The sequence below is a fragment of the Dipteris shenzhenensis genome, chromosome 31 (genome assembly GCF_047967505.1).
Source record: "Dipteris shenzhenensis isolate YYH24624 ecotype China chromosome 31, Dip_SZ_1.0, whole genome shotgun sequence".
Taxonomy (NCBI): Eukaryota; Viridiplantae; Streptophyta; class Polypodiopsida; order Gleicheniales; family Dipteridaceae; genus Dipteris; species Dipteris shenzhenensis.
In genome coordinates, this window is record NC_141626.1 from 30,347,073 (window position 1) to 30,369,902 (window position 22,830).

General features: G+C 47.0%; 1 protein-coding gene across 3 annotated transcripts in view; it reads left to right on the forward strand.

Annotated features, from left to right (window-relative positions):
* Positions 1 to 6,263: 6,263 nt before the first annotated feature.
* LOC147881325 (protein ACCUMULATION AND REPLICATION OF CHLOROPLASTS 3, chloroplastic-like) overlaps positions 6,264 to 22,830 on the forward strand; it is a 177,545-nt gene continuing 160,978 nt past the window's right edge. For all 3 annotated transcript variants that reach the window (XM_087370128.1, XM_087370129.1, XM_087370130.1), the window contains exons 1-2: positions 6,264 to 6,948; positions 22,253 to 22,326. In XM_087370128.1, coding sequence (XP_087226254.1) covers positions 6,500 to 6,948; positions 22,253 to 22,326 — 523 coding nt within the window. In that variant the 5' untranslated portion in view covers positions 6,264 to 6,499. The remainder of the gene's footprint in view (positions 6,949 to 22,252; positions 22,327 to 22,830) is intronic.

A 22,830-nucleotide genomic window follows, 5' to 3' on the forward strand; every position in this document is an offset into this window, starting at 1 on the left:
TAATGTGAGTTTGTGTGCCACCACATGGTGGTTAGTGTGACCAGGTTAAGTGGTAGAAGGCTCTATTAGGTGTGATTGAGAGATTCATGGACCTGATTGAGAGATCAAAGGATATAATTGTGGATCTAGAGATCCTCTCTTGAGATCACATATGATGTCACTTTTGGATGTAACCAGTGTCTATTTGATGGCACTCTCTCTATGAATAAACATGCTTCATTTTCCATCATTATGTCAACACCATGTCTCCCTTGCTTCCCCAACATGTGGTATCAGAGCCACCACGCCCTCCTTGAGCCATTTCTAGCCACATCATCATCTTCTTCCCCATTTCTCTCCTTTCTTCCCTCTTTTGTCATGATTTTGCCTTAAACTTGTTGTTCTCCCTCTCTGGTGTCGACATGATTATAGCCCAACGAACTGTCTACAAAATCTCTTTTAGTGCATCAAATTTCCTTAATTGCTTGTAGCTAGAGTGAGGCGACCCTATTAGGAGTTTGTTGTTGAAATTTGAGCTCATTTGGTCCACTAGGTAGAGAGAAATTAACAAAAAAAGCTAGTCAAAATTCAAGCAACTCCAGTCGACGACCTGATGCAAATTTGCACCTATCCTCTGGGGTGCATGTCCTCTGGTATATGTGTTCTCTTTTTGCTGCAAAATCCCTTTGAAAGCTACTTATGATTGTGCAAATTTCAACCTCCAATCTCTACTTGTTGCTAGATTTAGTTTTTGAAATTTTGGTGGTTTTGAGGGTTGACCAAGTCAACTAAAATTCGAGACTTTTTACTTTGACTGAAATTTTTTAGTGTATTAACTGTGTTTGATCATTTTTATTTAGACATAAGTCTTGGAAAGTTCAATGCTTGACTGATATTTCAGTTTGGCATATTTTCAAATTGTATGTATGCAAAGAAATAGTCATCATCTAAGGGATTTTTTGTGATAAGAAGTACTACTTGTAAGGAGTATAGATACTGCCATTGATTACTATACCAAGTGGTAAGACCTACTCTCAATCATGTCTTTCTCAAATATTCAAAGTAACCTCATAGTGCATGGTGATATTTATGGTCCCTTGAGAAATCCATCCTTTAGAGGTTATTCCTACTTAGTCACCTCTATGGAAGACTACACTAAGCACAATGAAAAGTTTTGCAATGCCAAGATGAAGGATAAACCACATATGATTCATGAGCCTCTTCAAAGCATTGGCATTTGGACATCAACTTGGAATCTTTCAACATGGTGATTAAGAATATGCACCCTATTGAATATATCATCCTACATTTGTGGACCAAACACAATGATAGCATGGAAATGATGCCAAAAAAGGATTGCTATCAAGGGGGGAATATTCCTCACATCTCCAAAATATTATAATTTTTGTGTGTGGTCAATAAGGGTTCTGTGCCCTAGGATGTCCACCTTAAGTGATTGTTAGTCTTATATGTGAGTTATTTCCTTTTCAAACCTATGGGAATTTCCCATGCATAGTCATTGTCCATTCTCTTGGTTGTAAACCAAGAGCCACAACTAGAGTGAATCACAAGTTGGGGTCATGAGTGTTGTTACAAGGTGGGAACAAGCCATGAAGCTTCCCATGTAATACTTCCAAAGTGAGGTCATCAATTTGTGGGGGGGTATGTTGGGACAAATTGATATAATGGGGTTGTACCAAGGGGTACAAGGTTAGTGCAAGATTGTGTGTCACCACATGGTGGTTAGTGTGACCAGGCTAGGTGGTAGAAGGTTCTATTAGGTGTGATTAAGAGATTCATGGACCTGATTGAGAGCTCAGTGGTGGAGATTGGAAGGGGATTACAACCCCCCTCCATTTGGAGTCCTCTATAGTTCTCAATGACTTGATTGAGGACTGGGATTTGGACTCCCTATAAATTACAACGGTAGAGGATAGTAAGAGTGGTGGGCCAACTAGGGAAACTATTGGCCCTCAATTGGACAAGGAAGAGTACACCCTCACAGGGCTTGTTTTATAGCTTACCACTATAGTTGGAGTGACTCCTTGATAGTCCTTCACCTATTTTCTTTGGTAGAGGATTGGAAGGGGATTACAAAAACCCTCCATTTTGAGTCCTCTATAGTTCTCAATGATTTGATTGAGGCCCCTACAAATTACAATGGTAGAGGATAGTAAGAGTAGTGGGACAACTAGGGAAACTATTGGCCCTCAATTGGGCAAGGAGGAGTATGTGGTTTAGCTCTAAGAGTGCCACCCCTTGAGACAGCTATAGTCAGACCCAAGAAAGTGGTTTTGGCCCATCTAAGCAATGAAATCCAAGAGAATTGTGTGAATTCCTTATTTTCATATACCACCCACATTGGTAGACATCTATAGCTAGCTACCCCCTAGACCCCTCGCAAGAGAGAGAGTTGTTGGAGTAATTGGTGTTGCATGAGCCTTGGTCTCAACTATGGACCAATATGGAGCAAAATTCAAGGGATGAAATCTTCTTTGTTGTGGTTAGTAATTCGTGTAGGCCTCTCCACCAGTTAAGTGGACCACCTAAAGAAAGATTCTATAAATGCATCTAGAATTAGACACATTTAGATCGCATTTAGATCTCTAATATAATATTTTCAATAAAAAGGAAAATTCATATGTCCCTACTACACATTTTCATGAAAGGAATTAAAGTAACTATAACAAATACATCTCATCAAGAAAGTGTTTGAAGTCTAGTTATAAAGATTAAGGGGGTACCAATAGCAAGCAAAGGCTATGACCGACTCTTCCATCAAGTTAGGCAATTTTATCTTAAGGATTCCCCATTGGTCACATGCTAAATTAGGTATGAAAGCTTATTTATGCTTTTTTTTTGAGTATTTTGGGTTAAAGAAAAGCTATTCCAATGTATTGCAATCATTTGCCATAGAAACATTGCATGCGAAGAGGGAAAGATTAATTGCACTGGCATCCTCCATTATGCTTACCAAGAACAATTGAAGGGTGTGCACTTGCACAAAAACACTTCAAATGAAGACCAATTCTATATGTTATAGCAACGACTCATTGGTGAATCATTTGATTGGGAAGCACCTTGAACAAGCACACCTTGCATGATGAGGAAGATTGTGATTGAAGCTACATTGTAAGTTTGATCCAATAATTAGTCCCAACCTACAATGGAGGAGCATTCAAAGAAAGACCTTGATTTAGATTCATTGAGCCTCACTAATAGTTCCTTGTTGTCCAAATAAGCCCTAGATGACAACCAAAGACATTGTGACACTCCTCACCAAGGTAAATCTCCTATTAATATTTTAGACATGGCAATCGAGCAAAAGAAGCAAACGTTGAAGGTGCAACCCACAATAGTAGGAGAATAGCTCCAATAGCACCCCATTTGTAGATTGACATGATGAAAATGAAGTTCCCATCATAATGGTTGCAAGCAATAGAACTAATAAATCAAGTATCTCAAAGAGGAGATAGCAACTACCAAGCATTTACTTAGCGCCACCCAAACTTATAAAAAGGCATTGTAGAGAGAGATATGATGCAAACTAGCTTGAACAATCTCAAAGAAAAATGGGAAGAAGTCACAAGCTTTTACAAAAATACAAGATTTACTGGAGAAGCATTGAAAACTTTCTAATAAGCATCATAGTAAAGAGCAAAGGTGTCATGATTTAGATGGTCCTAGATGAATGGGCTCCTCGACCCAATGTGCTAGAATGCCAATTAGAGTTGATTAAGTAATATCACTAGCTAAGTGGGTCATCTCTACACGCAAGCGAGTCTTTAAGTTCAATGACCACCTATAAGGCTTGTTAGTTGCCTAGCATCCCAAAGGAACCAATTGAGACATTTACTAAGATTGTGGTAGAGATAAAATGGACAAGTAGGGGCATAGCTAAGGCAATTTGATGCTGTGGGCCATGATAGAGACTACCTTGGAAAAAAGAGAGCCAACTCTTTTCTAAGAGGATGGCCAACAATGACTATTTTTCATTATCACTCAACAATTGAAATAGATAACTCAAGTGCCACAAGGGATTAGCGAATCTATTGCATCATCAAACTTGTAGTATTATCGATTGAGAGCAAGATACACATGGATAAATAAACATCATGACCTCTCTCTAAATAACAATGTTCTCTACAGGCAATGTTAACTAGTTTTGTATATCCAAGAATTTTCAAACATAAGAATACATGCCAACTTCATTTGTTGTGAACTTTGTGGCTTATAATACCCAAGCATGGACATCACTTTGAGAGCTGTAGTTAATTTTCTCTACCAGGAGGTGTTGTATGGCAAATGTTAGACTTGCATACAACTTTAAGCCCTATGTGACTTTTCAGATGGTGCGAAGCTTAGAGGAGTCAAATATTAGACCCCTGCTACCAAGATTCACCCTACCAAGCAAAGAGTTTCTAGGCGCTTAAGTACAACAATAAGGTGGCAAGCTGGACTTAGCCATGCACATTGAACTTGAAGCACGAAAGAGTAGATGTCTGGTTCTTTGAATAGAGCCAATTGTAAAATCCAAGAAAGCCATGATGGACGAGTGTTCGTTGAGTAGGGACATCCACAAGAAGTTGACTTCTTATGAAGAAGAGGTTCTTTATGGCCTCTGGAAATCCATGTTTAATGGAGGATTCAGACTAAGGATGCCCACACAAAATTAGCCACTCCAAATTCACTAATAATGTGGGAGACATACAAAGATAATGATGCACTTTAGTTGGAAGAAAAAGACTTAAGAGGAGCCTTAGCAACCCATGTGGTAGCACCTAGTAAACAAAGCACATGGGCACATCACCGAGCATTGCCTCCAACCTTGATGTCTAAAATATCGGTGTAGATTGATTTAGTCATAAATTAATACCTATTGTTCCATTGAACTACTTACCTTTTTACAATCAATTCATATGATTATTATGTAGCTACTTTAAATAGCTAGTAGTTGACAGTTGGCAAGACCAAGAGCAATTATCCTTTACATTTAGAGCCCAATAAAAGTGGAAATCATCCATAAGCTAGAGCTCTTCATTAGCAAAAAGATTAGCCATTAATAACTTGCTACCACTCTCATGATGGAAATCATTGCAACTAGTCCATCATACTCGTCCCATAATCTTGTACATAACCCTTTGCAAAAGAAGCCTCGATTTACATTTATCATTTCCATTTGCATCCTATGGGTTTCTTACTATTGTATATCATTGTATGTGAAACATTACAATCTTCATAAAATTTGTAGTTTCGTCCATTTACGATACCTTTGTTATGCATGCAAAGTTTGCCGTAGAATGTCAACCTTTTAAGCTCCTTTATTTCTTTGATCCCTTTGTGATTGACCTTATGAGTCATGTCGTTGAGCTTTTGCTTCATTAGGTGGTTAACCATTCATGAAATGAGAAAGCTCACTTTTGATAATAGTGTTCAAAGAAGAAAATACAATCGCATGTGAGATTTCTGTCAAGATGATACATACTTTGCTGTATGTAGGAAAATATCATCGAGTTTTTGAAAGTAAGTTTTTCACAACGTAGTTTCCAGCATCTATACCTGCTCATACCATTGTTTTCAACACAAAACATTATGACAAAAATCCCTTAGAACTCCTTCATACAAAATTATAGCTGCATGCGTGGATCTGGTGTAAGTGCATGCAGGGTTGGATAGGCTGCTAACACGTGCCCTCAATCCATATGTGATAAAATAACATAAAGGTGCACTAAGAAAATGACTAAAATGGTAAGGAGAAATGGTGGAACATGTATATAAACACTTGTGGTCTTAGAGCTTGTTCACACGAAGTGGGCAGGTTGTAAACCAGGTTGGATGTGAGATTTTGAATTAGGTTCACATGTAGCAGTTTTGGAGGAAAACGTAGTTGCTGCTCGAGCCCCTCCTCTTTGAGTAGGGGGGCCAAGAGAAAAACCTGGTTGCTGGTGAACCTTGGTAGGGACAAGGTGGTTTGGTTTACAAACCACCCGTCCCAGCTCTTAGAGCCTGTTCACACGAAGTGGGTAGGTTGCAAACTAGGTTGGATTTGAGATTTCGAATTAGGTTCACACGTAGTTGTTCTCCTCGAGGAGGCCCTCCTCTTGATCCCTTGGCTAGGAGAAAAACCAGGTTGTCGGTCAACCTTGGCCGTGGAGAAAAACGAGGTTGTCGGTCAACCTTGGCCGTGGTGAAGAGCCGTCCAATTTGGCACTCCACGTTGACATGGTTGAGAATGGGTGTGAGGCTTGGAGAGTTGGCCATGTGCAATTTGGCACTCACTTCGACTGGGTTGAGTATGGGAGGGAAAACGTTGATAACGTATCAGTTGTAGTTTGTGAGATCATAGAAGGCAAGCATCACTTGGGGCGTTGCCCATCGGAAGCCTTGGGATCTCCCCCCTATCATCCTTCCTCCCTGGTGATGTAGATTACAGATGATAAGCAGAGCCATGCATATAGTTTGTATACCATTACTTGAATCTCTCTGAGTGGCGTCTTCCTTGCTTGTAGGGGCTAACGGAATGCCAATGACAAGCTTGGGATTGTCATCTCTCCAATCCCTGCTCTACACTTCTCCCCTTTTCATTCCCACCAGCTCTTCCTGCTTTCCTTCCACCCATCACCCATCACTCCCTCACCCTTGGCAGCTGCCCTTCTTGGCTCCTCAGCATCGAATATCCCTCAGTACCCACGACCCATTTCGTAGATTCCCCTCGCACTTGTCTTGGTTGGGGAATCGGTCCATCTCAAAGCACTTGGGTGTCCCTTGGACATCAACGTCGGCAATGTACAATGGCCTCTTTGGTCACCATAGAAATTGGGGAGGCGCTGTATCTGGAATAAACGTAATAAATTCCATCACCGACTGGAGAACCGGAAGTCGCGTAAAGGTTATCGGTTTTGGTGCGAGGGCCACCAGTGCGCTGCAGTTTTGCCACGAGTCCATGCTTCTCTCTTCTGGTGAATTGTGGTACTGCTCTCGGCTGCTTTGCAAAATTGTTAAAACTGAGAATTTTGAAAGCCATAGAATGTATGTTAACTTCATATCAAGTCTCTAATTTGTCGAGCCATGTCACATCCTTGCCTTAGTTCTCGAAGAAGGAAAACATCCTTGCCTAAGTGCTACTCTCCAGGCCTATACACTGATCTCGCAATGAGAAGACAACCACAGTCGTCGTTCCAATTTACAAAAGCATCGTAATTCTTAGTAGGGGGATTACAGCAATGACAATGGAACAGACGTTGTTCGCTCTGCAGTTTATGAATAAATTGCTGTCCTTACAGTCCTGCGGTAGAGAGAATATGCAGTTGCTGTTATAATCATTACATTAGGAAAACGTAATACTTGAGAGAGTGTGCGTGGGAGAGCGCCTAAAAAAAAAAACTCAATGAATGGAGCGACCAATTATGGTGCACGACCTAAGCAAGAAAAGAGAGGACGTGAAAAGTAAGTTTCCTACTCCAACGTTCTTTGGAAAAAAAAAGTTTCCTACTCCAACGTTTGCACGAGAAGAAAGGTGAAGCGTTGGTTGCAGGGTGTAGTGTCATTTAGTTTGATAGTTTCAGTTTGGTGAGATCGGATGGCTTCATGCATTCATATTCCCAATTCGAGGGGGACAAATTGAACTGGACATTAGATGTACCAATGAGACTGCTCCCACGAACCACCCGTGCAGGGATGTTCCTGAGAAGTCCTTGTGCTGAAGCACGAGCTTCCAGGGCTCTGGGCCTGGAGCGAGTCCATGCACTATTAGCTTGCTCCAGAGGGCTCTGCTCTTAATGATGCTAAGTCCTCCTTCCACAGGATCACTTTTTGCTAGGCGACCCTGGCTCTAGTGCTTCTTGAGCCATCCGATCCTGCCTCACAAGAAACTGCACACCAAGCACCTGAGTTGTCGAATGCATCCTCTGTGAAAACACCAGCATGAGGCTATGTACCAGGGCGTGGCAAAGAGGACTTGGTTGGCCACGAGGCCTGCCCTGCTAGGGAGAGTGCTAGGGAGAGTTTGGCTGAGATCCAGTATAAAAGCTTGCACAGTACACTCTATAGCACTAGGGTATAGCAGGGAGAAGACTAACTCACGCTCCCTCCTACTAACTGTGGACTGAAGTAGAGAGAGAACTAAGAGGAAAATGCATTCACATGTCATGGTGGATTGCTGGTACTTTTACTGAGGGGTGCCTTGGGTCCCTGCCCCTTGTTCATGAGCTCAAAATTTTGGGCAAGCTCATAAGCACTCTCATAATCTTGTGGCATGAAACTACATACAAACCACTAGATATCTGAATGCAAACCATGGAGAAACTTACCCAGCTTTTCTTGTTCCTCTTGTTGCAAATTGGATGGACACTTGTTGGCATAGTGGTTTACTGACTTGGTGAGCCCCTGGGACATCTCGAAGAATTGACTCTGCAATCTGTCCAAATAGTGTGGTGGTCGGTATCATATCTTGATATCCTTTATGAACTTTGGCCACCCATATTGAGGTCTCTCATGGACTGCATCAGAGTGGTCCTTGTGCCACCATGTGATCGCCTTGCTTGTGAGGTGCATTGATGCGACTATATACATGTCGTTGTCTTTTGTAGGCACAATTGAGAAATAACTCTCGAACTGATTCAGCCACAAAGTTAACACTAGGGGTTCAGTCTTACCACCATACCGTAAAAAGTTGAGCTTCCCGGGGAATGATGATTTGACGGGCTGTGCCACTATCTCCTTTTCCTAGGCTCCCTATGCGCAAAGTAGAAATGAGGAGAAGATGATCATCCCGTTCTTCCTTCCCCTCTGGAGCTGTGTGTTATTAGCTTCTTGAGCCTCTTGATCACGCTCTTCCTTGGCCTCCTAAGCTGCGGGCGATCGCGCTCTTTGGCAGCCGACTCACAATCCTTCCACATCTCCTGGAGCTGTAGCATGTGTGCAAAGAGGCTCTCTAATTGCTGTGTCTGCACTGCATCATGGCTACCATGGCGGAAGCTGTCACTGCGACTGGGGGTACTAGGGGTGTAGGGGCCGTGGAATCTGCGTCCACCAACTGGGGTTGGATGTGCCACTGCCACTTGTGGTGTCTTTGCTGGATCTCGTCAGTACCATAAACCAGTGGCTGTCCCTGAACTGAACCTCATTAAACTGAAGCTCTGATGCCAATGTAGCAGGGAGAAGAGTAACTGACTCTCTCTTGAATCTGATTTCTAAGGTCTCTGCCACTTGCACGCCTTATGGCAATGCTATCGCTTTGGATGCCGTCAAATCCCTCACCTTCACCAAAGGCAGGGACACCGCTTACCGTCGTTCTTGGGCCATCCTGCAGCTATCGTGCCTAAGAGGCTGCGTATTAGAGCCTGAATTGCCATCACATCTCAGGTTTGTGCAAACACAAGTTATCTGCGAGGGGTACAGTTCAGCAGAAGACGAACTGGTGCTGGAGGGGAGCTGTGGACTTGAATATTCATTGACTGAAACTGGCTGGCACGCAGACATGCCAAATGAACATGATACTTTCAAAGATTCTTAACCTTACTTGGGTGCATCTCTGAAGTCTTGGCCCTCCCTCTCCCGTCTGCTCCTCCCGTCTGCCCTCCTCCGCTCCGCCCGTAGCTCCTGCTCCCGCCCGTCTGCAGGTCCTGCTCCACCTGCTCCCGCCTACCCTCCTCGTCCGTTTGCTCCTCCCATCCGGCTGCCCCCTCCTCGCCCATCTGCCCTCCCTCCTCCGTGCAGCTCCTCCCTGCCCGCGCAGCTCCTCTCTATGCGCCTAGCTCCTCCCTCCGCCCAAACATCTTCTCCCAGCGCGCCCCTCAGCCCCTCCGCCCTCACCTACTGTTCCTCTCTCTAACTCGCTCGCTGCTGCCCCTGCCAGCCACCCCATTTGTCTCATCCACACCCCACCCCACTCACCTCTCCCTCAACCACACCTCACCTGCCTAACCACTTCCTCACCCCGCCTTACCCTCTCCTTTGATGACAGCCCTCCTTCGACAATGGGGGGGCTCGTCATGCCCCCACGCCAAGACCTACAAAAAAAACAAGCGAAAAAGCTACAGGATAACAACAGTCAGCTTTCGAAATGGGAAAAGGGGAGAAAAACAAAGACAAAATCAAGAAAGAAGACAAAAACCAGCAGACACAATTAGCACGAGGATGTGAATAAGTGCTTCAACCGGAGTGGACTTGGAGTGGATAGCAAAGCAACTCATAAAATGGGATCTACGTCAGCTTCAGCCATGGCTTCATCTGCAATCACATCCACTCCAACTTCTTCTTCATCCACAGACATACCCCTGACAGCGGGTTCGAAATTGACTTCCTCCTCTTCTCCCTCCATAGAGGGGTCGACACCGATCTCCTCCCTCTCTCCTTCTCCCGCTACAGTTATAGTCTCCCCATCCGCTTCATTACCTATGTCACCTACATCGGAGGTGTCATACACAATCCCACATTACTCCTCGACCTTTGTTTCCCCTCTCTCTCTCAGCCAGCCATATCTCCCACACCCACCTAGTATCATTCCACCCATGCCTCAGACATCCCCTTATCTCACCCAACTAGCCCAGTCACAGTCCACCATTTTACCACACTCTCCTAACTTTGTACCACAACCCTTTCAGTTTCAGCTTGGGCGAGGACTAGCTGACCCATCACTAGATGCCTGGGAGTCTTTGCTCATGGAGGTACACAGGATTTGTGAACGCGAGATAGAGTTGACTCGCTTTGCACAGGAGCAAGCCCGCTTCACCAAGGAGCAGGCTTGAGTCATTCAGGATTAGGTTGGCCTCATCCAGGGGCTTAGACAGGACATCTTCCAACTTTGACAGGAGGTAGCAGCCATCCATGCAATCCTAGGGAGTACCCCAGTGGTTGAGGCACAGATTGCGAGCATGCAATCTGTAATCGAGGAGACATCCACATGGGTAGACATGGCCAAACATGAACCTGCGAAGGCAACCGTTTTGGCCACTCTCATGGAGCAGTAGTAGAGAGCCAGTAAGGCTCTCAACATTAGAGTCCATGGTATTCCACGCACCGAGGCTCCACCGATGAGTGATGCGATTGTATCTTGTTGGGATATGTGTGATCAAGGGCTTGCTAGGTGCATGTGTGCATCCACTAGCAGTCATATGGTTGTGCGTGTGTGTAGAAGAGGAATACTTAGTGCCATAGGCCATGACATAGGTGATGATGTAATGCAAAGCCCCCCACATGGGGTGGTGCCTATGATTGTGGAGTTCCTATGATTTAGGAGTTACCTCCTTTGATGTAGGAGAGGTGCCATTGATTTAGGCCACCCTCTCTCCATTTCTATAAAAGAGGGACTTCCCTCTCACAATGAATAGAACACCCATTTGAATATCTCATGTGTTCTCACTCACCTCCATGATGAAGCTTTCCTCTCTCCCCAAGCTCCAACATTTGGTATCAGAGCCACTCCGACCTCCATGAGCATCTAGAGTTTCCAAAACTGCCATGTCATCATCTTCCCCATCTCTCTCCTTCTTCATGCTTTCTTCCACCTCTTTCCCCAATTTTTCCAAGTGCTTGTTCTCCCTCTGTAGGCGATCATTTCCCGAGCCCTCTGAGCTGTAGCTTCCTTAGGTCAGGGCGAATCTTCAAGTCCATGCAATTAAGGAAATACTGCTCCGGTCGCGCATGCCGACACCTTCTCTGTCCGACGAACTTTTGCGTAATTCGGCCTGTAGGAGTAGCCATTGCTCAAATGCTCTAAGCACAAGCTGGGCGACATTATAAGGATTATGCTGATCAAGTTTGAGCTTATATAGAGCTATATTCGAGCTACACTTGTCGTTTTTACAGTTAGAATCTCTCTTCTTCTAATCGGCGACGTGGTGATTTATGGCGCAATTTCTTCCTGGAGGATGCTCAAGGGTATATAAGCTTTGTTTCTACTGTAAAACCCCTCTCTGATTTGCTTTCTACAGCCCGAATTTCAGCCTCCACTGGGGCACTATTTCAGATCCTAAATTTTCTCAAGTTTGGTGGTCAAAGGGTTGACCAAGTCAACTACAAACTGGGGGTTTGACTATTCTAAGCTTTTTCTCAGTCTGGTTTAACTTTTCAGATTGATAGCTGACTGTGTTGATTACTTTCAGTTCACATTGAAATCAGTTCTTTGTGATAGGAAGTTCATTTTATGAGCATAAAGTGATATGACTAGCTCATGTTGGCCATGAATGATTTGCTTTGTGAAAGAGTAGACACTGCCCTTGTTTTATCAACAAGTGGTAGGACCCTCTTCAAATCTGGTTGCTTTGAAGGTATATGGTATGCATTTGAGGCTTTTATTCTTGAGGCATTTCTCATGAAGACTAAGGAGAGTGATCAAGATGATTACAACATCTTGGCAATCTATGCAGATAACGTGGTGATTTTAAAGACTGGAGAATATGAGTACATTAGAAAGGAACCTTGCAAATTTTGTGGTTTAACTGTACACACTATGGAGAACTGTCACTTAAGAAAGCTATCTCTTGATATGCTTGCCAAGAGACAAGCCCAAGAAGAGGAGAGGAATGACTCCCACTACAACTCCAAAGAGAATGAAGCATATCTTGTGAAAAAGAGCTACATCAACAACAAAGAAAATCTGGTTGAAGAGAGAACTCCATCAACAAATGAAGAATCAAATTTTGTGGTAGATGCAGATTGGGCTTTCTAGAGTCCAATATTTTGATTTTTGGTCATCACTTGGTCATGTAGTCAATTTTGAGGTTCTCTGCCTGGATTAGTACTCTAAAAAGAATGTTATGGTTTTGCTTTAGTCCATATAGTCTTTGTAAATCACCTATGGTCACCCCACCCGCCATGTCCTCTCAATCCTATGCTCAACTACCCCAAGAGGAGTGGCCACAAATATGTTGGAGCTTGGGGAGAGAGGAGAGCTTCATCATGGAGGTGAGTGAGAACACATGAGATATGCAAATGGGTGTTCTATTCATTGTGAGAGGGAAGTCCCTCTTTTATAGAAATGGAGAGAGGGTGGCCTAAATCAATGGCACCTCTGCTACATCAAAGGAGGTAACTCCTAAATCATAGGAACTCCACAATCATAGGCACCACCCCATGTGGGGGCCTTTGCATTCATCATCACCTGTGTCATGGCCTATGGCACTAAGTGTGCCTCTTCTACACACACACACCCAACCATATGACTGCTAGTGAATAATGCACACATGCTTTTTTTTTTTTTTTGTGAAACCAGTAACTATATTATTAACATGAGATCAATGTACATGAGATTAGACTCCAAAAAAGAGCCTAATGGAAGAACTCAAAAACAGTCAGAAAACACTTCAAGGCTAGTAGCATCCAGGTCCCTTGCAGCATAACTATCATATAGAGATTGCTTGAGGGACATTCTGAAGAAACTGTTGTCCCATCCTAGAATGCAATCTCTGTGTCCAAATAGTCCATAGTACCCAAAAACGAGCCCAGTGAAAGAAAAGGAGGAATGGAGACATTTGAGCTGAGGAGCATCCAAACATCCAGAAGAGTTTCCCGAATCTGATAGAGGGAAACCGAAGCTGCAGCAAATGAGAGACATGAGTGATCAATATCTGAGAGTGCGGGCAAGACCATAACAAATGGGGAACTGCCTCTTGCTATGTCAAAGATACATCTAGTCACATAGTTTCTCATGCCATCTCATGGTGGTCAAGGATAAATCTATGGCTAGGATCTCATGCTAGCAAAAGTACCCAAGGGTCAAGGTTTACAAAAATAGGATAGATCCCCCCAAAATGGTTATTTCCCTTGCACGTACAAGGATGAATCTTAGGCCTTTGTGTGGACCTAGTTTCTCATGTCTGCAAGAGGTACCATGGGGGTAAAACACATATCACATGGCCTACATCATAATCGAGAGCAACCCCTTATCATACGATTCCATGATACTCATGCACGACTCTCAACTCTACGGCGTAGATCAGTCTTACGAGACTAGCCATCGATATCCATGGATGAGGATCTCACCCCCTTATAGGTCGAGGAGAGGCACACTCTGATATAGCAGTGGGATCAGGCCCGCAAGGATGGGAAGTGGGCGGTAGTTTGTGTTGGACGACTCCTTACAGGCTTCCGTCGAGCATCTGTTCCTCTTCCCACCTAGGGAGGCGGGGTCTATGAGACTCAGCATACCGAGACCCTGTCCTGTACCATTTGGAACTGTAATAGAACCGTATGGTGAGAACCAGGGAACTTCTCGAAATTTATAAAGGTCGTGACATAGTCTTTTGTACAGAGACACATCAGAGTCCAGAGCGTCCACTACCAATAGTCACCGGTTATACATGGGAGTTTGCTTACAGATACGAGACGAGGGACACAGGGGGAGTATGAGGATCGGGAGGAGTAGCAGTTCTTTACAGGTCCACTCTTATGGGGACCATCTCAGTAGAGCGGAGAGATACACACAATAGATTTCTCTGGATCCAGATTTGATACACAAACAGCTGGGATTTGTTCCTTGCAGTATGCTATTTCTCTCCTGAGATGTGACACTTTGCTCAGGATGTCCGAGAGGAGACGGAGACATCACCATACACAGCTCTATACCAGGACATTGTCGACCTCTCTATCCGCAAGGAAGTCCTCCTAGTTGGGGACTTCAACGCGAGGACAGGGATTCTTTAGGTACAACTTCTTGACTTCAGAGCCGATTCCATTTTACTGCCAGACATTGATCTTGAGGATGCAGGTATGATGGGAGTTTCAGCTAATAGACGATCACATCTTTCGGGCAGGCCCTGTTAGATCTAGGCAGGATGCATGATCTTATTATTTATAATGGTCTTGATAGATGGCCCTCCTCAGGTGGTTTTACCTACATCCCACATAGAGGGGGCTCTAGCATTGTTGATTACATCATGGGATCCCCTGCCTTCACCTCTCGTATCACTAGTTTTACTGTCGCACCCTGTCCTCGCGGGGCTGATCACACATACCTCTTTAGTATCTCTATACCCCATCTCACTGTACCTCCCACACCACAGATTACTCACACCACTTATCATGACATACATTTCGATTGCAGCCTCTTGCCTAGATATTCAGCTCGCCTTTACATACTTCTAACATATATTGATTGTTAGAAAAGACCCAACAGAGGGTACGCACAGCGGAAGACTGATAGTAATGCCCCATGCCCAGGAGCTCACACAGTGTGCGTGTGGGGTATGGAATCACAAACTTCTTAACTTATGTGCATAAAATAGATGTGCAGACTCATTAATAGATAGTGAACCAGCCAGATAGAGAAACCACCAAAATATATTTCCGTCCAAACCTATGGACACAATACAAAAGATATAGATCCAGAGTTCCACCAATGGTGTGGTCCTCTGATCTTACCACAAGGTCCTTCTCCTATCTGCCAGTTATCTCTAGACTCGAGCCCGTGTGCTCCACCTCGAGCTTCTGTAGACTTTCCGTCCAGATCCCTTCCACCTTGCTGTCTTTGCACCAGCCTAGGTGGGCAGCACTCTGAGCTAGGTCTGCAGCTCTACAGCTCTCTTGTCTCCTTCTGGATAGAGGCCCACAAGTGGCTGATCTGCTGCTCCTGCTGCTCCCTGAACTGCTGCTCCAAGTGATGATAAATGAGGCCACAAGGACCTCCTTTTATAGGGCCCCAAGGGCTGGCAAAAATACCGACCAGCCTGCCCTAATCTGGCCGACCAGACTGGCCGACCAGACTGTGGCTGGTCCAGCCCTTTAAGGGCTCTAAAACCAGGGCCCTTTGGCCCACACTTCTAGGGCCTTTGGCCCTCCAATCTAGGCAAGGGCCCAGCCCTATATAAAGCATGCCACTGCCCCCTAGCAGCCCTATTTGCTGCTCCACATCTGCGCCTGCCATAACTGCACCTCTGCCAGGCCCTTTTCCAGTTCCACACATAGCCGTACACCCTGTAGATGTCAGCGCCATGTGATCGCCTTTTATTCCGGGTTCCTTGTGCTGGCTACTGCTTCGCCTTTTGCTGCTGCAGATCCATCCTAGCTCCGAGTACCCTCCATCTCTTTGATTCTTGCCCACAACAGCTCTAGATGTGCTGCCCACATGACAGCCAAGATGCTGTCCATGTGGCAGCCCCATCTTATCACTCAATCCCTACTGGCTCTTGTCCACATGGCATCCAATCAGATGCCCATGTGACAGACACTCAAACCCTAGGTTCACCGCCCCCATGCTCTCCTCATATGGGGGCTTACAGATGGGGAGGTGACCTTTCCAACACCCCCTCTCACCGACACATCTCGGCCCAATGCCAACATGTCGATGACGATGCTCCAGTAACTCCCTGGTCGTAGTCCTATGGAACCTTTCGGTGTCAATCTTTTCCTAGCTTTTCATCCAGTGGCTCCTGCTCCACCAGGTTTGGTTCCGCTTCCGCACACCATCCTAGTACATAGGTCCATCTTTGGTAGCACCTCCTGGCACCACCTCCTTCAGTCACGCTCCCGCCTTCAAACTCGAGCAATCCAGCCGTCACGATCTTCCAATTGTCCCCCTCATAATGAGTGAACAACATGGAGTCTTCCAGGCACCATGCTCTGAGGGTCTGTTTCAACCCGTCCTTCCTTTGGCAAGATCTGTAACCAATGAATATTTCCAGTTTACCTGGACCATGAACTCTCGCTGAGTTCTCAAGCAGGTACTCTTTTGGCTTCAGTACTCTTTGTCCATCACCTTCAAGCAATCTACGTCCGAGATTTGAAGAAGCACCAATACTTCCCCTTCTGCCTTCGAAGAAGGCCAATTCCTTCCAATCTCGTATCACCTGAGACAAATGAAGAACAGAGTCTCTCCACAGCATGCTATAAAGGCTCAACTCAAATGCAAAATATCAAGTACATACTAGACTATTGTACTGCCCGTGTGTTTGCCCTGAAAGCAAACCCTGTACCTCATTGAGGCACCCACCAAAAACCTGTGTAATCCTATACTATCCCCTTCTGAAGTACATCATCCATCTGACCATGAGAACCCAGGGCCCTCCATGGAATCCACCCTCGTGTTAGTGTCAACAGCCACACACGTGAAAGGTACCAAGCGCTCCATGCTGTCCTTCACCTTCACAAAGGCATCTGACTTCTCGTCGACCCACATCTCTATGTCAGACATCCTCATTGTGATTTCTGGATCAACATATCTGACCTTGGTAACACTCGGTGATGTCACCAGGAACAACTCTTTAATTACCACATTTGCTTTGGCCTCTCCCTCTGAATCTGAGTTGGACTCCTTTTTGTTTTTCTGATCCGCCTTTTTCTTTCTGCAATCCTTTGCAAAATGTCCTGGCGTATCACAGTAGAAGCACTTCTTTTAGAAGTTCCCTCGTTGTCAGAGTCGTCTTTCTTGGACTTGCCACTGTTAGGCTTGTCCTTTCCTTTGCCAGCGGAATCCTTCGCCAGCATCGCCTTGTCGTCTTTGTCCTCGTTGTAGAGCTTCTCCAGAGCTTCCTCCTGTAGCAATAATGGACCCAACTCCTCAAACGTCAGAGGTTTGGTCCTCTGGCTTGCTAGAATCCTAGTAGAGCCGCCTCTGTGGAGTACCCAGTCACCAACATAGAAGCGATCCAGTCTCTCAAGCAGTCCATCATGTCTCCTCTGGTCAAAGGAGAAACAGAGACTGCCAGGTATCCTGCTGAACTTTGGCTCTCTCCACGGGTCTCTACCATTGATCGTGAAGATGAACTACTCCCACGTGCTCCACTCTGAAGCTGGCATCTCGGAGAAGGAGGTACCCCCCTGCTTGTCCTCCCCAAACTCCAGGTTGTTGAAGTCTCCTCCAACGATCCAGGAGTCAACATCTGGCATACACTCCGCCAGCCTCCTTTAGAATGTCGGACGGTGCTATCTACATGCCGGGGCATACACGTTCAAGATCCCGATCTTGCACTCTCCCATCTTGACTCCCATCCAAACTGCTCGCCTTGGGATAAGCTCACCGCGATCATAGACCTCTGGGGCCACTGCCTACTGGGAGACTGAGATGCAGACCCCTCCACTCCATCCTATGACAATAGACCACACCTTCGGGCCTCTCCCAGGAAGAAGGTGATGGCACCGTTGGATGTCTGAAGCTAAGAACATGTGCTCTTGTATCAAAAGGAAGTCCGCTGCTCGCCCTACCATTGCCCTTTGCAACTCCTGCCAAAGGATCAAGTACTGCGCCTGGCTACGTGCACGGTCGTGGAGCCCGTGCACGTTCCGACTCACTATGGTCCAACTCACGAGGATGGGAAAACAGGAAACAAGGCTCGACTGTGAGTGGGTACTTGTTCCAAAAAAATTGCCTTTTGTGACTTTGAGGGGGGTTTGGAGGGCGAGTAGTCCGTGTCTGTGCGAGTGCATTACGAGGTTGGACACCGGCTCTGTGCCAATCTTTCGCGCCCAGTGCAACATGAAGGAGACGTCCACTTTGAACATCTCAGCACACTTTTGGAGTGGCCAGTAGTGTGCCGGATCAATCCTTGCCTCCGGTGGCACTCTGATAACCCCTACTGTCAAATCATAAATCGGCTTCTCTTGCGTGAAGCTCAACTAGAAGTTCACTTCAGCACCATGGGTGTGTCAAATATCAAGTCCGAGTGGACCCATCCACTCGTCCATCATGCGTGAGATCTGATCCCCCATCATAGCATCAAATACCCCTGGGGTCCACTTCTCTAACCATGTGGAGGTGAACTGGAATCGCCAAACTAGATGAGTCTGGGAGCCCACCAGGCTGATTGAACCCCCTTTTTGGGGCTGCAAGATCATGAGCGTCACCTCCAATGGTAGAGGGTAGGAGTCCGAGATCTCCAGGTAGTTCTAGGGCCCCAATCTCTAAAAGTCTCTCTCGAGAGGGCATCCAGGTTGAAGTTTGGGAGCTGTTGATTGGGAAGACGAGCCTCTTCCCTTTGTATTTACCCCGGAATAGGATGGCTTAAAAGGGAGGGGGACCGGTCGTTGAGATGAGGAGGCGGGAGATGTGGTCGTGCCCTTGCCTACTAGCAGGGGAGGCGAGGCCGGGCTGATAAGGGGGTGGGAGGGGGGGGCTGAAGAAGTTGCTATGGGAGGGGAGGCGAGGATGGAGGGAGGAGGGGAGGCGAGGAGGCGGGGGGAGGGGGGCGGGTGGTGAGGATGACCATGGTAGGAGTGGCGAGGGGAGGAGGGGGGAGCTTGGAAGGAGGGGGAGGGCGTGAAGAGAAGAGGGTTTTGGAGGGCGAGGGGGGCGGGAGGGAATAGGGGTAGTCTCAAGCCCTCCCTACTGGTTAGGCACACTTGAGCTCTGGGTCCCCTTCTTCTCGACCGCTCTGTGGCTGCCCTCTACAGCTTCTGCCATCGCAACGTTAGGGGCTGCTGGGGCACACTGCTGACGCAAGGGTGACTGTGGTTGCTGTACCTCCACTACTCTCGTCCTGCTCCCTCTCTCTCTGTGCGTCTAGCCCATTGTTTGTGGCGCTTTCAAGCCAATTCTTTTTCTTTTTTCTGCCCGCCTGGGTCCACTCTCCCTCTGAAGGTGTCACCCAGGGGGTTTGGGACACCTGTTGCTCCTGTTTGCAGCGGTGACGGGCTTTGTCTTGCTGACTCTGCCTGTCCTACGGGGGAGGGGGGGGAGGAGTCCGTCCTTGACCACGAGGGCAGTTTCAAGCTAGATGGCCCATCTACCTGCAACGAAGACACTGTCCTGGTAATCCGAAGATCTCTACTCTCTGACGAAGTGTACCCCCCTCGAGGGTCTCAAGGTGGATCAGCTTTGGGAGGGACTCTAGGCTCTCGACCACCAATCTAAATCTTGGGGATCCTGTCGTTTGCTACCACTGAAGCTGCCGAATCTTGTAGGGACTCCAGCACCATGCCAAATGCTCTACCAAGGGAAGGATGGCTCTGTATTCCTTTGGACGCCTCAGGAAGCATAGCGTCACTGGGAATCGGGGAACATGGTGTGTCGTGTCCATGTCCTCCACTATGAAGCCATGGTACCAAGGGAAAAGGTACACCAGATGCGGGCCAAGGAGGATGGGGCTCTGCTCCACAAGTGTCAAGGCGGTAGCAAGAGAGCTCAGTTGGATGAGGAAGACGCCTCTTCCGTAGATGGTGACCTCCTGGTGTTGGAATGGTCACCTCCCCATCTGTAAGCCCCCATATGAGGAGAGCATGGGGGAGGTAGACCTAGGGATGTATAGACTGCCACATGGGCAGAGAATGGGGCTGCCACATGGGCAGCACAGCAACCTGGCAGAGGCGCTAGAAGGGCTGTCTGTACGGGCTGGAACAGGCCCCGAATAGAGGCGGACAGGTGGGGCTGACAACAGCAAGGGTGTGCAGACCCGGGGCAGGTGGCACAACTGTACGGAGCAGGGTACGAGGCTGTACGGGGCTGGATGAGGCCTGTTGGAGCAGCAAAGGAGGCTGCCATAAGGCAGGGACCTGCCTTTATAGAGGCCGGGCCCTTGCCTTGATTGGAGGGCCAAGGCCCTAGAAGAGTGGGCCCAAAAGGCCCCGGTTTGTGAGCCCTAATAGGGATGGACCAGCCACAGACTGGTCAGCCAGTTTGGTGCAGGCTGGTCGGTTTTTTGCCAGCCCCCTTGGGGCCTATAAAGGGAGAGGCATTTGGCCTCATTCATTTATCACTTGAAGCAGCAGTTGGGGAGCAGACAGCAGCAGCCACAGGCCCACCCTTGGACCTACACACAGGAGGAGAAGGAGGCTGACATAGGGCTGCAGACTGAGCTCAAGGTTCTGCCCACCTAGGCTGGCTTTCGGACAGCAAGGTGGAAGGGATCTAGACAGAGAGTCTACATATGCTCGAGGTGGAGCACGCGGGCTCAGAGATCTAGAAGTGTCAGGCTTGTAGTAGAAGGAATTTTGGTATTGTATCCTGTCCTAGTTTCTGGACGGACGGAAATATAAAGTGTTGCTTCTATATTTGTCTCTGAGCATTGTCTATTTACTGGCTTGCACATAAATTAAGAAGTTTGTGATTCCACACCCACATCACACTGTGTGAGCTCCTGGGCATTACTATCAGTCTTCCGTTGTGCGTACCCTCTGTTGGGTCATTTCTAACACCTTGATGTGGTCTCCTTCTAGTGCCAAGCTTGCCTAGATCGAGTCTCTTACCTGTCTCCTTGTGGGCATGAGGCCCACTATTCTGCCCGCAACTGCCTTGTCTTGCAGTGACTGGACTGCATGCTGCACCTATTGAGCCCTTCTAGCTAGACAAGTGTCACCACCAAGCTTACTCTCTCCGAGGCATAAGTCAATTAACCCGAAGCTGCGCGGAAGGAAGAGGAGGGGTGGAAAAAGGGGAAACAAGAAAGCTTAAAGGGGGAGGAAGAAAACGAGGGATGGGAGGGACAGATGAGTTGTCAGGTGAGAAGAGGAGAGTTCACCGGGGGGGGAGGAGCAAAGGCGGAGGGGGTTAGAGGCGGGAAGGGAGTAGGGGGCGGCGGGCGGTGAAGGAGCAGGGGTGGAGGAGAAAGCACGGGTGTGGAGAAGAAGGCGCGGGCGGGGGCGGAGGGCAGCCGGAGAAGAGGTCTGAGGGTAGAGGCGAAGGTGTGGGGGGGGGCAAAAGGGGTGCGGGGGGCGGAGGAGGGGGTACGGGGGGGCAGAAGGGGTGGGGGGCGGAGGAGGTGCGGAGGGGTGGCACGGGGAACGGAGGAGGTGCGGGGGGCAGAAGGAGCTGCTGAGGGAGTAGAAGGAGGCGTAGGAGGGCGGATCAGCGCGACGGGGGATCAGGAGTCGTGTGGGGTGGGCAAGGAGCAATGAGGGAGGCGGAGGCAGGCTGGAGGGGAGGGAGGAGAGGCTATGGCAGAGCAGCTTCGGGAGCAGGGCAGCAGCAACAATTCTCTCTCGCATTTCTTATGCTTCTTCTTTGTTTTTGTTGTTGGGTTGGTTTTCATAATTTAATAAGCACCAGGTTCACCACTAAGATTCCAATTCTTCAGAAACCCAAATGATAGTCCTCATGTGAACATAAATGTAGGTTTGCTCACTAAGTTATTATTCTCTTCTACGTTTAGCTTTATTTCATGCCTCTTCCAAGTTCCTTGATTTCATTTGTCTCTTTTTCTCTCTTTGCCTCCTCTTTTCTCACATAATTCGTTCATTTACTTTTCAAAAGGTCTTAATGTATAGGATTGGATATATTCTAGTCCTATGAATGTACATCTCATTAATGTTCAAGTTTCAATTGAAGTGAAAGGTTATAGAATGCAACTTTCTTTGCTATGATTGGAAAAGCCGCATGAATAAATTGAATGTTGAAAAACCGTGGCAGGATTCCTGGTGGGGATGCTGTGAACTTGCAATCTTTTGAGCTGTTGAACAAAGAAAATCTAAGGGCTGCATATGGTAAGATTTGAGCTTAGTTATGGCTTGCCTTCCCCTTCCCCCAGAGAGAGAGAGAGAGAGAGAGAGAGAGAGAGAGATGTATTAACGTCCGCGGGAGGCCTTGCGGGCCTATGGGATAAAGTGTGCAATCACGCAGAAAGAGCTGACACGGTGCCACTGAGAGAGGGATGCAGAGATCATGCGTGAGACAGAGAGTGCCGAGAGCACATTCTATTGAGGTCCGACCTATCACAGCTTTCCTCAGAGGGGACTGACAAGGACGATGCTCCCCCGGCCACATGTAGATACGATATATTTTCAAAGCTCACGAGAGAGCCATCATTGTGCCGGGCTTCGATTTCTGAGTCCTAGCTTCGAGATCAACTTGATTCAGCTTGTGATTGACTGGTTCTGATTATGGTTATGATTTTGCTAGCATAGATTAGTACTCAGCAAGGGCCCTAGCGCGCCCTTTGCTCCAGCCCACTAAGGCTTGTATGAGTCTACTATTTAACGTGTCGTTGT